At 30.3% G+C, this 15,270-nt stretch overlaps 1 protein-coding gene across 2 annotated transcripts; it reads left to right on the top strand.

The window, feature by feature from the left end:
• The first annotated feature begins 4,554 nt into the window (after positions 1-4,554).
• LOC105146658 (alpha-tocopherol transfer protein-like) lies at positions 4,555-9,986 on the top strand. 2 transcript variants are annotated; one of them, XM_011057063.2, is made up of 4 exons: positions 4,555-4,623; positions 7,370-7,673; positions 7,810-8,173; positions 9,353-9,986. In XM_011057063.2, the coding sequence occupies exons 2-4, from the start codon at positions 7,390-7,392 to the stop codon at positions 9,608-9,610; spliced, it is 906 nt and encodes a 301-aa protein (XP_011055365.1). In that variant the 5' UTR covers positions 4,555-4,623; positions 7,370-7,389; the 3' UTR covers positions 9,611-9,986. The 2 variants fall into 2 exon arrangements, with proteins under 2 accessions (XP_011055365.1, XP_087264718.1); XM_087408592.1 differs by lacking the exon at positions 4,555-4,623 and having other exon boundaries at positions 7,352-7,673.
• The last annotated feature ends 5,284 nt before the right edge of the window (positions 9,987-15,270 follow it).

Raw genomic sequence — 15,270 nt, 5'->3', positions numbered from 1 at the left:
CTTTTAAATAAGAGGTTATCATGTTTCCTGAAAATAAATCCAGTGTAAAAGTTGTAAAAAATGTAGAATTTAAAATGGCAGACTCAACATAGACCTGCTGAAAAAGATTTTTGTAACAATTTTTGAACAATTTTTGTAACATTAATCTACGGGATTATCAACATAAAGTGACTTTTCTTCTAAATATCTACTTTTGTATCACAAATATTTAAATAAATTTATAAAACGAGGAGAAGATAATAACTGATTACGTATAAGCGATTGAAATTTGATAACGTTGTTTCGTAAGTGTGAGTTCACACGTAATTATACAAAGTAACCGTATCTGAAAAATGTTTAATAAAATTTTTTTAAATTCTGAAACCGAATACATCGAGAGGTTAAATCATCCCAATTGTTCTTGCAAGAATTGTTAAAATTTTAATATTTTTTGATAATTTATATTGCCTGAAATGTTTTTGAATTTTGACCACTCCAATGTTGTGGTATTTACTTTCAAATTCAGATAAAATGTCGATGAATTTTGTAAAAATATAGTTCACAAATGTTTATCTCCCTAATTGCAACAATAATAGTGCTTTACTTTTAGATTCATGGAGAAATCAAAATTTCAAAATCATTTGAGGCAATGGACAAATTATCAGAAAATATTAAAATTTTAACAATTCCGGCAGGAACAATTAAGATGATTCAATCTCTCGATTCAATCTCTGATTCGGCTTCAAAATGTGAATAAATTTCATTAAATATTTTTCAGATGTATTTTGTATAATTACGACATGAACTTACACTTATGAAACAACGTTATCAAACTTCAATCGCTTATATACATAATTAATTATCTTCTCCTCGTTTTATAAATTTAAATATTCGTGGTACAAAAAGTGGATATTTAGAAGAGAAGCCACTTCATTTTGATAATCCCATAGACTCTCATTACTCTTTCAAACATTACGAAAGTTTTTGTGCTTTAATATGTGATAATGTAGCAGTCATAAAGTGAACTTGATGTACAAAATCTTTGTGCATACAAGAGTTTTTTTTTAATATTATTTCTGTAAAAAATACATAGAATAAATATTAAAATCGCACTACAAAATTACAAATATTACAAAAATTATAAAAATATAAAAAATATAGAAACAAAAGAAAAAATAAAAAAAGCAAAAAAAAAAAGATAAAATGGAAATAGATTCTCTCCACCTCCTCGTTGATTATTCTTAAGTTCGGTAAAGAGCGAGATAAGATTGTTTCTCTTTCAGCAGGTACATTACCATATAGAGTCTGCTATTTTGAATTCTACATTTTTTACGCTGGATTTGTTCTTATCATCTCTAAAATTTAGCAATAGCTCTAATAGAGTAAGCTAAAATGCAAGAAATTAAATGCTCATGCTTAACACTAGAGTAATTTCCACTCTCAAACCTATACCATTGCGAATATGTAATAATATGTGCCTATATATTTTTGTCTGCTCTACCAAATTTCATTAAATTTGGCGAGTAACAAAAAAGTAGGTTTACTTATTAGAGCATGTACTAATGGAGCAAGCAAACTGTACTGAATGGTGATGCAAGCAAATAAGACAAAGAGGGGAATATTTGGTTGATTTTTTTTGTCACTATCAAGGAGCGTTCCTAACAAGTAGATTAGGTTTTGTTATTGATATTAAAATAAATATTTGTTTATTTTTTGTTAATTTATCTGCGAAATGATATGTCCCGATATAATTTATTATCGTCTTTGTCGCTTTACACGTGGGAATCAAAAGACATTTTGTAAGATTTTATGACGTCGCACGTGCAAGAATCGTTTTTTGTTATTGTCATTAGCACCGAAGGAGTGAGACCTAAGGAGTGAAGCCAATTACAAATTGAGGGAGAGTGTGTGTGTGTGTGTGTGTGTGTGTGTGTGTGAGAGAGAGAGAGAGAGAGAGAGAGAGAGAGAGAGAGAAAGATTCATTATCAAATATCTTCTTTGTCTTATTTACCAGTTCGTCAGTTCACTATGTAAAACATAGGTGATGCTCGCTCCATTAGTATATGCTTTAAGTTTATCCTTAATAATAAACTTGTAGATAATATTATGAATTAAGAGTAGATTTACTTAGCTACCCTCGATTTTATTTCTCTTATTTTTGCAGGTTCGATTCCTGAGAAGAATTAAATTCCCTGGTCTAAAGTAAAGGATCAATGGTCTATCTCAGCCGGTGTAATAGCGCAACTCATCTGCGTTGACTCGTACCTGAGATTCCGACTTGTGGCACGCGCCACAGAACGATAAACCCCAAGAACGGTTTCAATTACATTCTTTTGTAGCCTTCTCTTTACCCCGAAAACTTCCTCGAAATAAAGGATCCTGGGACTTAGGCGTAACACTGTATAGCATAATATTCTTGAGGCTTCCATGGATGTTTTCTATATAAAGATTATGTGTTTCGCAGATTTCCTCCGTGTCCAGATCCATTCTTGGAATGCCATTGGATTGGCATCTGGATACGGAGGGAACCCGCGAAACGCATAATCTTTATACTATATAGCATATATTAAATAACTAAAAGCTTAAGTTCTCAAGAACAGACATGTATATTATATAAATGATAGTTGTAAGCACATCACTGTGCACATATTGCGTAGTATAATAACAAATATTTCTTAATCGTTATTTATTGTTAAATATAATTAATGTATTTGCAATATAAACTATTCTTTACGATCTATAATTATACAGGCCTGCAAAATTAAAGGTGCTAAAAGTTCATTGGAATTTAATAATGTTTTCTTACGTAATTTTTTGCGCTGAATCCCAATTCGGCTGCAGAATTGCTCTATCACGTCAAGATTTCGAGATATTTTGATCTAAAACTGCTAAAAAAGCCGTTTTTCAATCATATTAAATACCAAAATTAAATAAAAAATTGAGAAAATTTTTTTGTCAAATCCATCAACGTATCATTTACTACTATACGGCCCCCTTAAAATCCATTTTGAACTATTTCAAAGCAATTTTTTCTTCCGAAAATATACCAATTCGAAGTTCGGTAAATTGTACCTCGTAGGTCTAAGGCAAAGTGGGTGACTTCCCGACCAGTTAAATTAATTGCTTTTAATTGATTTATGAAAAATTTTCTCAATTTTTAACTTAATTTTAAATAAAACGGTTGAAAACAGTTTTTTTGGCAGTTTTAGGTTAAGATATCTCGAAATCTTGACTGATAAAGCAATTCTGCAACCAAATTTAGCGCAAAAAATTACGTAAAAAAAACTTGTTAGTCCCAATCAACAAAAACCATGCAGGCCTGTGTATTTGTTAAAAACAATAAATGCGCTTAGTTGCAGTTATAAGTCGTACCGACTAAGTTCCAAATATATCACAAATTGACAATGAATTTTTTTTAAGTTTATCTAAATATTAAAAAAGTTTGGTTATAACCATTAAATTTAAAGTGAAATAATTTCAACCAAAAATGTTCAGTTAATACAACCAATAATTTTACAACCATAATTTTATCTTTATGAATATTTAATAACTGTCGTTGTTATTAATATCGTTTGGTAGTACTAAATATTTTTAAAGGTAAAATTATGTTTAGTTATATTACCTGAACGTTTGGTTAAAATTATTTTATCTAACATTTGGTAACTATAACTAGACTCTTTTTTTAAATATATCTTACTATTTATTAGCGTAACGTAATTTTCTGCACGCCAATGATAAATATACTATTTTTACATGGCATTCTTTTTTCTTATAGTCACTCTAATAAGTTTAACAGATTTGTAAAAATATGAGTTCTCTTTTGTACAAATGCTTTTAAAAATGCGTATAGTCACGTATCTATATAATAGATAATCACTAAATGTATAATTTGTTTGTGTAAAATCAGTATTTTAGAAACTCTGTTTTTATATGAATTATTCATTTCTCAATGTTTAGTAATGTAGATAATTTCTATACTAAGTATTTGACAATTAATTCTTTTTAAGTATTTGACAATTAATTATGAATATATGTAATAAAAAATTATTAATTCTGATTTACATTGGCATAGTAATTGAAATTATATTAGATGTTGGAATTAATTCGTAGCGTTTTTAATGAAAGAATGTTATTTATTTCACATGAGCATTAAAAAATACATTAATGAAAGTACTTCCCATCACTTGTAAAACGCTACGAATTAATTCCAACACCTAATAATAATAAACAACTTCCTTACAATTTGTTTATTTTATATCAGCTGTACGTTAAACTATCTTATTTATTTATTTATTTGTTATTTAATTTTTATTACGCGTAATGTCTAAAAATGCTCGTACTAAATTTATATACTAGACATTCATACCAGATTGCATGTCTCATTTTTGCTGATTGCGAAAATTGTGTATTGTGTCTATAAAATATAATTTCAGCGTACATTTCCTATTCATCACGAAAATGAGACGTTACATGCGTTAAAACGTACTCAGTTGTCACGCAATACTACATTGCCGCTTCGCTGTCGGTATAGCTTAAAAAGTATATTATATGTGAGAGACTCCAAATCTCTCTCAGTATTTTTCAAGACATCATACCGATTTACTAAGCAGAATCTTTCCACATAAGTAGTCATATATATCCAAGGTAAATGGAATTCATTGAAATGTGCATATGTAGTCTGTGCTATAATGTGATATAACGCACGTTTATAATATACATATAATATAATTTATTAATTGTCACTGTTTACAATTTATTAATTGTACTTTAATATAATTATTGATAATTGTATTTTATGCAAAATAAGTTTATTAGTAATAAGCTTATAAAATATTGGGTTGATAAATAAGTTAATTTTGTTTTTTAAGGTGGAATGAAATAGTTTTATATATTCTATTTTTTTTAAATTAGCAATTATATCATTTGAGCAAAGAATCATCTTTAAAAATTTATTTTTTAATTGCGATATAATGTTTTTTAAAGGACTAATAAGCAATTAAAGTCAGAATGCTTTTTTATTTAATCTACGAATAACGCAAAAATAAAAAATCGTAGGACATTAAAAAAAAAACAAAATTATAAAGAAAAGTTTACACTATTAATAGTCGAAAATTTTCGCAAATTTTTTTGGCACCTAACAGATCTAGAAAGTGAGAAGAAAAATTTTTTTCTTTTCCAGTTGTAGTCTTTTATATGTAAAAATGATAAAATTCACATAAACTCAAAAATTATAGAAATCTTCCGAAAATAAAGATTTCAAGCTTTAATTTCAATCATTTTTAACAAAAATATTGTATATGCAATTTTAAGCTAACAAAACCAAATGAACTTATTTGCTAATCCAATATTAATAATTTGTTAATCCACTCAAATAATTTTTTTATTACATTCAACGTGATACTTTTAGCTTTGCTGCTGTGTGAAGTTGGCACCTCATCTTTTGGCACCGCAAGTTTTGATAAGAATTCCAATGGCACCTGCAATAATTCTATAGTTCCTGATAGATTTTATAAATAGTTCCGTTGATTTAGCTAAAAAAAACACTTGAAAATTTGCGGTGCTAACTTCTGGTGACACCGCAAGATTCGAAAAAATCAATTGAAAACTATGAAATTTTATAGTTCTCGAAGAGTTCTACAGTTCCTGATAGGTTTTAACAATGGTTCCGGTCTCTAAGTTATTTTAAATAATAATTAAATCCGCGCACTGGCACCGCACCACAAGAATAAAGTATCTTTTAACAGCCAATTCCAGCCAATTGTTGGCATTTTCCTATAGTTCTACAATAGTTCCAACGATTTTTATAGATTTCGCTCAGAGTTTTTTGCTCTTTAAATATTTTTTAATAATTAATTAAACCCGCATGCTGGCACAAGAGTAAAGTACTTCTTAAAAAGGTTGTAAGCATAAAACATATATATTAATATTTACGCTTTAAACAAATTACATATAGTGAGTTGTATTGATAACATTGTTTTTATTGAACAATATATTTTTATAAATCATTTATATTATTAGTTTTATTGTTATGAACAGAAATTTAAAAAATAAAAAAGAATCTAAATTTTTTTATATAAATATTTCAAGTATTAAAATGATTTATGTAAAGTTTCATTAAGATTCACCAATTAGTTTATAACAAATAAATATTTTATTTATTTACTAAACAATTACTGTCTTTATTTCAATATAACTTTGCATAAATTTTTTTGTATTTATAAAATACTTATATAAAAAAATTGAGATTTTTATCTTTATTTTATAATACATTTTCATATATTTCTATTAGAGTACAAATTTAAAAAATACTTTTTATTAAAAAATTACTTTTGATAAAATTACTCTGATGATCAACTGTCTCTAATTTCTTTGTATTACTTTTAAATGTAATTTAGAATAATCTGCAATTTTCTCAAATTATTCTTAATACAATATATTACATTTGTCTTAAAACCTCCTTAATAGCCAGTTTCAACTGATTTTTCAGCGTTTTTCCCATTAGTTCGAACTTCTATAAGTAATATAAAGATATTAACTGATTGTATGTAAGAGAAGCGGCAATTGCGATCAAATTTGGAGAAAATATACTTTTACAATTTTTAAGTACAAGTTCTTTTAATGTGTTAATGAGCATCAGTTATTTTCGTATTTGCAACACAATCAAACTGAAAAAATAATAATTAATACAAATTAAATATTTTTGTCAACTTTTTTGCCAACAACAAGTCGGCTGGAACTGGTTGTTAAAAAGTACTTAACTCTTGTGGTGCAGTATCAGCACGCGGGTTTAACTATTATTAAAAAATACTTAAAGAGCAGAACTCTGAGCGAAAAAAAATTTTCGGAACTATTGTAGAACTATAGGAAAATGCCAACAAATCGGCTGGAACTAGCTGTTAAAAGGTACTTTACTCTTGTGGTGCGGTGCTAGCGCGCGGGTTTAATTATTATTTAAAATAACTTATAGATCGGAACTAATAATTGTTAAAACCTATCAAGAACTGTAGAACTCATCGAGAACTATAAAATTTCATAGTTTTCAATTGTTTTTTTCGAATCTTGGAGTGCAATCGCAAATTTTCAAGTGTTATTTTTTTTAGCTAAGTCAACTTTCTTTATCGCAACCGGCTTCCATGGAATTCACGTAATTATTGGCACTCTATTTTTAATAGTATGTTTCCTACGACTAACCAACCTACACTTCTCAGCCTATCATTAACTATTTATAAAATCTATCAGGAACTATAGCAGGTGTCATTGGAACTTTTATCAAAACTTGCGGTGCCAAAAGATGAGATGCCATCTTCACACACGTTTTTGCTACGATATAATGTAGTTGTTGATGGATTTCATTAAAATTATTAATGTTAAGATCTTTTTACTTCTATAGGAGTTTAAATTTAAAGAACAATGACTTCAATAAAGTTAATATCGTTTGAGGAAGAACTGAAGAAGAATCCCGAATTAAAAGAGTCAGATATACAAATATTGAGAGAATGGTGCGAAAAGCAACCTCATCTGCCCAAAATATCAGACAGCGAATTAGCATTGTTCTTGCATAGTAATTATTATCGACTCGAACCGACGAAAACTACTATCGACACCTTTTTCACAGTCAGGACTCACGTACCTGAGTTTTTCTCTAATCGAGATCCCATTAACAACAAAGAGCTCAAAAAAGCAACTGAAACGGTGTAAGTATGTTTATGATTTTTTTTCTTTTATTATTTCTTAATTCATTACTTTCGTTGCATTCCTTGTGAAAGATGCAACAATATTTCACGCAAAAAAATTTCGTGTATAAAGTAGAAATGATTTTATTATCGACAGAACAGACCAAATTTTGGAAGGAACTACTAGCGAAGGCTATAAAATCCTTTATGGAAGATTTCTAGATATTGAACCATCGCATTTTGTTTACAACGATGTATTGAAATTATTTAATATGGTACTCGATCTATGGCTCTATACCGAAGGCACTTGCAATGGCCATATATTATTAATCGATATGAAAAACATTTCTTTCGGACATGTCGGCCGTTTAAGCCCTATGGGCCTAAAGAAATTTCTCTATTATTTGCAAGAAGGATTGCCTGTCAGATTGAAAGGCATGCATTTCATGAATGCTTCACCAGTAGTAGATGTCATTTTGAATATGATGAGACCTTTCATGAAAAAACAGCTCTTGGATATGGTAAGATTATGATATATTCAATTGTTCTTCAATATTATATATTAAAAATGATAAAATATTATGTATTAAAAATGAAAAAGTGAAAAAATCAAATTCCTTTCTATGATATATAAATTGCTTATTTTTTTCTAAATCTTAAAATTAGAAAAAGATAAAAAGAAAGTTAAACCAAAATTAAATTTAATCTACATTGATAGAAACAGGCATAAGATATAACCATCATATTTTACTTTTCTGCAATGTTTATAATACACATATGAAGCATTCTCTGTCAAATCAGTCATTCCTCAGCTCATTTCAATTTTTGAGATAAAATTTTTTAAAAGGGCCCAAAATTTTCGTTGAAATATCTGCTTTTCGATACCATATGGCTTTCTTGTAAATTCAAAATAACGAACCCAAAATGGCGACTAGAATAAAAAATGATATTAGAAAAATTGTATCGACATGCATTTTCCCGTGCTTAGCATTACACATCATATCATATCTTGCACGTTTCTTCACAATAAATAATCTGGATAGATGATTTATTCACGTAGCAGAGGTCTTATCCTTATGTGCGCGCGTACGTGCATACTAATTTTCTCGCTAAGGTAAAGACACAATAGATTTTGTCTAAACAGTGTTAGGACCGCGAATGTAACAGAAAAGAGGACTCATATAAATCAAGCACCCCAACGGGATAAAAACTCGGTCATGGGTAATACTAGGCACGAGAAAATGCATGTTGGTTGAATTTTTTTTGAGTGTATATCAATTGCCCGTATCATTAATTTAAAATAGTATAATCTCATTGGTGAAGCAATGGAAAATTACTAGGAACAGATCGATGTGAGTGTGCAATTGAACTATGTTCAGAAATAGTTTTAGTAATTTTCCACTGCTTGATCAACAATACGCTGCTTCGAGTTTTTCCAATGTCATTTTTCCTTCTAATCACCATTTTGGGTTCGCTATTTTAAATTTACAAAAAGGCCATACGGCATTGAAAAGTAGACATTTCAACGAAAATTTTAAAAAAATTTTATCTTAAAAATTGAAATGGACAAAAGGTAGATGATTCGACAGAGAATGCCTCATATATATTATTCATTTAATTTCTTGGAAAAAATTACTTGAAGTAGAATGTAATTTAATGCAGAAAGCATCAAAATCATTAAACTATGTTTCAAATTGTAGTTTCATATGCATACTACGAGCGACACTCTGGCGAAATTCATACCGCTAGAAGTTCTTCCAAATGAAGCAGGTGGTCAAGCTGGTCCTATACAGGAGTTACATAGTAAGCAAATGAAAAAATTAGAAGATCACATTGCTTGGTTCCAAGAGGATGAATCTAATCATCGCGTCAACGAATCGTTACGACCGGGTAAAGCAAAGACAGCAACGGATTTATTTGGCGTTGAAGGAAGTTTTAAAAAGCTCGAGATTGACTGATTGAATTAATAATCAGACTTTTTGCAATAATACATCGCGATGTATTTAATTTTTAGAATATGATAACAACATCGTTTTCGAAAATAAAAACAAGTAAATCTGTTTCACATACGTTAAAATTACAAACATTTGTTTATTTTACAATAAATCGTTTTGCTTTCAACAAATTGCTTTTAATAATTTTAGTACATTTTAGATTGTTATTAGTTTGTTTTTATATTATAGTTTTCGTGAATAGATGGAAGTGACTCATTAAAATGAATTAGTTTGTAAAAAAAAATTTATAAGTACATCATATTGTCTCTGAGGATGATTCAAAAGTGAGCCGAAACATATAAGCAGGTTAATTATTAATAAAATTGTTTTGTTAACCGTATTGGTTTGTACACAAGAATTACCGTTCTTAACTCCTACTGCCTTGTTTTATCCATTGTATCATCAAGGAGTCTTTAGGAATTAATTTATATTTGTTAACATAATATATAATATTAAATATAATATATTCAGATTTTGGTTGTCTGTGGATGTGGAAATTTTGCCCGAAGGGGGGGGGGGAGAGGAGCAGGGCGAAATAGATGATCAAATTATGAAATAATGATCTTTTTGTTTTTATTTATTCTTTGAAATCTTAATGTCATTCACAATTGCAAAATTTATTGCCATTCTTCAACGATACTTGCTAATAAATGTATTCATTGCAAAGTTATCGTCTATGCGTTCTTCGCTACATCCTTATGGATATGTAGTACGGTCAAGTTGAGCAAGTTTAATCGCTTTTGAGTCATATTTGATTTTTAATCCAATTCTTCGATTTCTTAGGTGTGGATTTCCACATTACGCTAAATTTTGAATGTGGGGTACTCCATATATTATACCGTGAATATGGTAAATATGATAGAAGTAGTTATAGTAACAATTTATTGATTAGATTAAATTAAGCATATACTAGATGCATATCATATCATATATATGCATATCATAATACCATACAAGTCACAAATTTAATTATATTAGTCTTATAATTTCTCATTTATTTAGTTTTGTTATCAGGTTTTATTATACATATGTTATACATATTTGTATTCTTCTACAATAATTAAAATAATAATTTAATCCTAAAATTTAGTAGCAATATTTTATTGATTATGTGGATAAAAATGCTTTACTGTTATTTTCTTTTATTATTTTAATAAAGTTCAGTATGAGATAGAGTTTTAAATATAAGAAAGTCTTAAGAAAGTCTTTATTCTCACATGAAATGATCGTAAACATTCTTATCCCAATGAAAAATGGGTTATCAAATTGATGTTGAATCGATATTGATACAATGGCGGCACTCAGCAAAAAAAATTAATCAATGTATGATGTGATCTTTTCCAGTTAATACCTTCCACTCCTGTTTTGATATTGCGCGTTATCTTCTAAGTTATTTTCACGTTCATGACTGTATTAGATGGATGTTATGCCGCTAACGGTGCACAGTACAGTGGTGCGCTGTATAGAGATGTGGAAAAAACCTCATCACTTCGGAATTCCTGGATTTTCTTCATGTTCTGATGTTTTTATGTTATACTGAAATATAAATTTATATAATTTAATATAATTTATATAATTTAATGTATAATATAGTTTAAGTAATGTGTATAGAGTTGCAACAAATAATTCGGTAACTTTTCAATGTTCTGTTTGTTTGGCAAGAATTTATAAGAGATAGTGTAAAGTATAATATTATAATAATAAATTACCATTTTAATAATGTTTTTGTTTCTTCGCTAAGAGGAAGTGATTTAATTTTGATTCCGGCCTTAGGTATATGACGTATCCCTTATATAAATGGACTATTAATGAAAGTATTTGGTTATATATTCAGTCGTATTGTTTTTTCGCGAACTATTGAGAAGAGCTATTATATTAGATTATTGGGAAAAGATTATCAAAAATACAAACAAAGAAAAGAGCTAATGAGAGTTTTATCGCGGTAAGTCGTGCGAGAAAAAGATTTATTAAAATTCGATGAGATCAGACGTTTTTGGCTTCCAATCGAGTCATCTTCAAATTATTACTCACAAAGTGGAATCTTACATGGCTAGACGAGAGAATGACAACTCAATCTACTTCCATTCGTTATGGCACCTGATTGGCAAAACAAGTGGTAACAAATCAAAGATGAATTCTATATCGAAAAATCAAATCGTCATTTTAGTATAAAATACAAAAAAATGAAAAAAATATGAAAAATTGAAAAGGCAAGCCACTCACCTATCAAACCATGAAACGTTATAATTACAAATTAAAAATAATTCTGTTGGATGTCTATATTTTTATTAAAGTCATGATATCGAACATGACAACGATCAACAATCGAATGAGTCACAGTAAAAGATATAAACGGAACGATAAACAAATACGCGGGAATACAAACCTATGCATCGGTTTATATATTATTATAAGCATTAACAATAAAAATTAAAGGCAGTGATTAAGAAATTATTTACATCATAGAAGAAGTAGACCTAAGACAACCTGTGATTTAAAATTATTGTAAATTATTAAGGATAGAAATATATGCATGATGCAAGAAAACTCGGTTGTAAATTTAAACTATTTTTTTGTAACTAAATATGTAACATTTCAGAAATATCATTGCAAAGTCTATATTACATTTCTCCGACTTTGTCGTGTATTTTGTTAAGTATGAGTTTAAAAACTTCGATTTTTCTCCAATAAATTGCCGATAGCCCCTCCCAGGCTAACTTGATAGCCGGATTATAATCATTGATAAACCTTTCCAACTTCTTATGAGAAAGATTATACAATCTGCACTTACTTAACTTTAAATTTAATTACCCTATCGAAGTGATGACGTCTCTTAAAACGAAATGGTCAGTAACTGGCCGAGGAAAATCGAACCGACATTTTCTGTAAATATTTGTTTCGGTTTTTTTCGTACGCATGCAATACGAGTTATGTTTATGATTCTGATCTCGCTTGTAATCATTTCGTACGTTGGCGAAACGTTTTCATTTGGAATTTCGTATGTATTTTCGAATGATCGCAACAACTTCTTCATCTGGCGATTTTTCTAGAGCATCTTTTATCCAAATCATACAATGCACGTGTTGAATACCTCTACTGATATTCCAGTCACCAGAAATAGTGAATGATTTCTCCTATTGGGTTATCAAACGAACAAATAAAATCAATCATGGCTTTAAATTTTATATACATGAATTTAGACGTATTTATAGGATCGTATGCGATTAATTCGCTGATGCCCAACTTCTGTTTATTAGGATTCATGTCTTGTAAATATTCATCCAAATCAGACCATTTCCATTCACTAGAACTCAAAATTAAAAATCACGCCAGACCATAATGCAGAGTCATGCATTATTGGACGGTTGTTGCCAAAATTAATCCGTATTTCTCAGTTTTGCAAAAATATTCATTAAATTCGATTCCAATTGTTCGTCTTTTAATTCATTCAAGTATCTATCAGCAGTGTATCTCTCTCTTGGATTAGTAACCATCATAGTATAATAGATATCATTTTTCAATTGTTAGTAGTTAACATTATTGAGAAGGAAGAACAGATACTGTAGTTTCAAACTGAATGTACTGTGTTTCAACATCAATCGCGTTTTGACAAATAAATAATCTGGTATACAAAGTTTCTATCTTCCCGTTGTCCATTGACACGTTCGGGACATAAATCAGGGAAACACATGACATCCAGATATTTATAATGATTATCCATTGGAACATCTTCAATTTTCAACATTTGATAAAACTTGAATGCAGATTCGTTATCGGTTCTTTTCGAGTGCATTGGGTATATTGTATACTGATCATTAATACTCGAATCTTTAGTGATTTGAGGAAAATCTTATGTTTTAAAACGTCTTGATTATTATTATCTTTGTTGTGTTGTATAGTCCTCAACCACTTCGTCTATTTCATCACTGTCGCTTTCGTCATCGACAATCCGATAGTAGTATATGGACAGCCATGGACCGTCAAAACAAACTTCCATCACTCCACCGGCGCCGAGAGCGTGGCCTGTCTGGAAAATGGCGCGCTCTAATTAGTCGACGACCGAGTATGAGTAATGAGGTAATTAAATGGTGCTATTTGATTGGCTCGGTCCATGGTTGCCTATGCGCTAATTGGCTCTGTCAATAATTGACTGGAGAAGAGTGGGGGTGTCGGCAGAGATGAATACCCTGACACCAGGAAAAATCGGGTCCGAGACATTTTTTCGTTACGGGGAGAAGGGGAAAGTGCGGGCATCGGATATGAATAGACATTTTTTTTGTAGGTCATTTTTTCCTGCAGCGGCTCAATGTCTCCGACGTACTGACGTTTTAGCGAAAAGATTTTTTGTTATTATTTATGATAAGGACTTTTACGAGTATTTTCGGGAGACTCTTACTTTCATTAGGGAAAAAGGAGGATAAAACAGCAATGAACAAATTTGCGTCGACATAATCGCGACGTCATAATCGATACGTTGATTCGAACATTACTTTAAAAGAAAATTTTTTCTATATTTTGTTTTTAATGAACATCCTCTAAATCTGGCGAGAAAAGGTGACTAATGGGGAAAAAGGGAAATGAGATTAGAAGTAAGAAACAAATGAAATTTACATGATCTAAAACATTTATTTAGAAAAAAAATGATATTGGGAGTACAAATTAGTTCGGTCCATTTTTTGTGTTTAAAAATGCATTTATTTCAAAATAAAATGAATGAACAGATTAATTAAAGTATTGTCCATCCCTGGCTACTACTTTTTCCCATCTCTCAGGCAATTTTCGAATTCCAACTCGAAAAAAATGACTCATCTTTGGAGGCGAAGCAATTTTGGAGTCAATTTTCGATTTCTGCGAAAGAAGTGAACCGGTGACTTGCCAAATCGTGCTGCATCCTTCGGAACAATCAGTAATCAGAAGAAGCAATGTCCGGAGAATACGGCGGGTGCGGTAAAACATCCCATTTGAGCGTTTCCAAATATTTTTTTACAACTTTTGCGACATGAGGCCGAGCGTTGTCATGAAGAAAAATAACTTTATCATGTCTTTGCTCGTATTCCGGCCGTTTTTCTCGCAATGCACGGCTCAAACGAATCAATTGTAGCCGATACCGATCGCCCGTGATGGAATCGCCAGGTTTCAGCAGCTCATAGTAAACAACACTCTTTTGGTTCCACCAGATACAGAGCATGATCTTCGAACCATGAATGTTCGGCTTTGGTGTTGATGTTGAGGTCGATGACAACGATTGATCGGGCTTAGCGTAGTATTTTTTCTTCTTGGGATTGTCGTAGAATATCCACTTCTCATCTCCAATCACAATCCGATGCAAAAAACTTTTTTTTTGTTGTCTTTGAATCAGCTGTTCGCAAGTGAAAAATCGCCTTTCAACGTCTCTCGGTTTCAGTTCATAAGGCACCCAATTTCCTTGTTTTTGAATTATTCCCATGGCTCTCAATCGTGCAGAAACGGTTTGTTGAGTTACTCCCAATGATTCTGCAAGCTCCTCTTGCGTTTGACTCTGATCTTCTTCGAATAATGCCTCTAATTCTTTGTCTTCGAATTTTTTTGGCTGTCCAGAGCGAGGCTTGTCTTCAACGCTGAAATCTCCATCCTTGAAACGTCGA

Source organism: Acromyrmex echinatior, chromosome 8 (assembly GCF_024713525.1).
Source record: "Acromyrmex echinatior isolate Ae372 chromosome 8, ASM2471352v2, whole genome shotgun sequence".
Taxonomy (NCBI): Eukaryota; Metazoa; Arthropoda; class Insecta; order Hymenoptera; family Formicidae; genus Acromyrmex; species Acromyrmex echinatior.
Note: the sequence above shows the minus strand (reverse complement) of the source record. Positions and strands in the feature narration are given on the sequence as shown.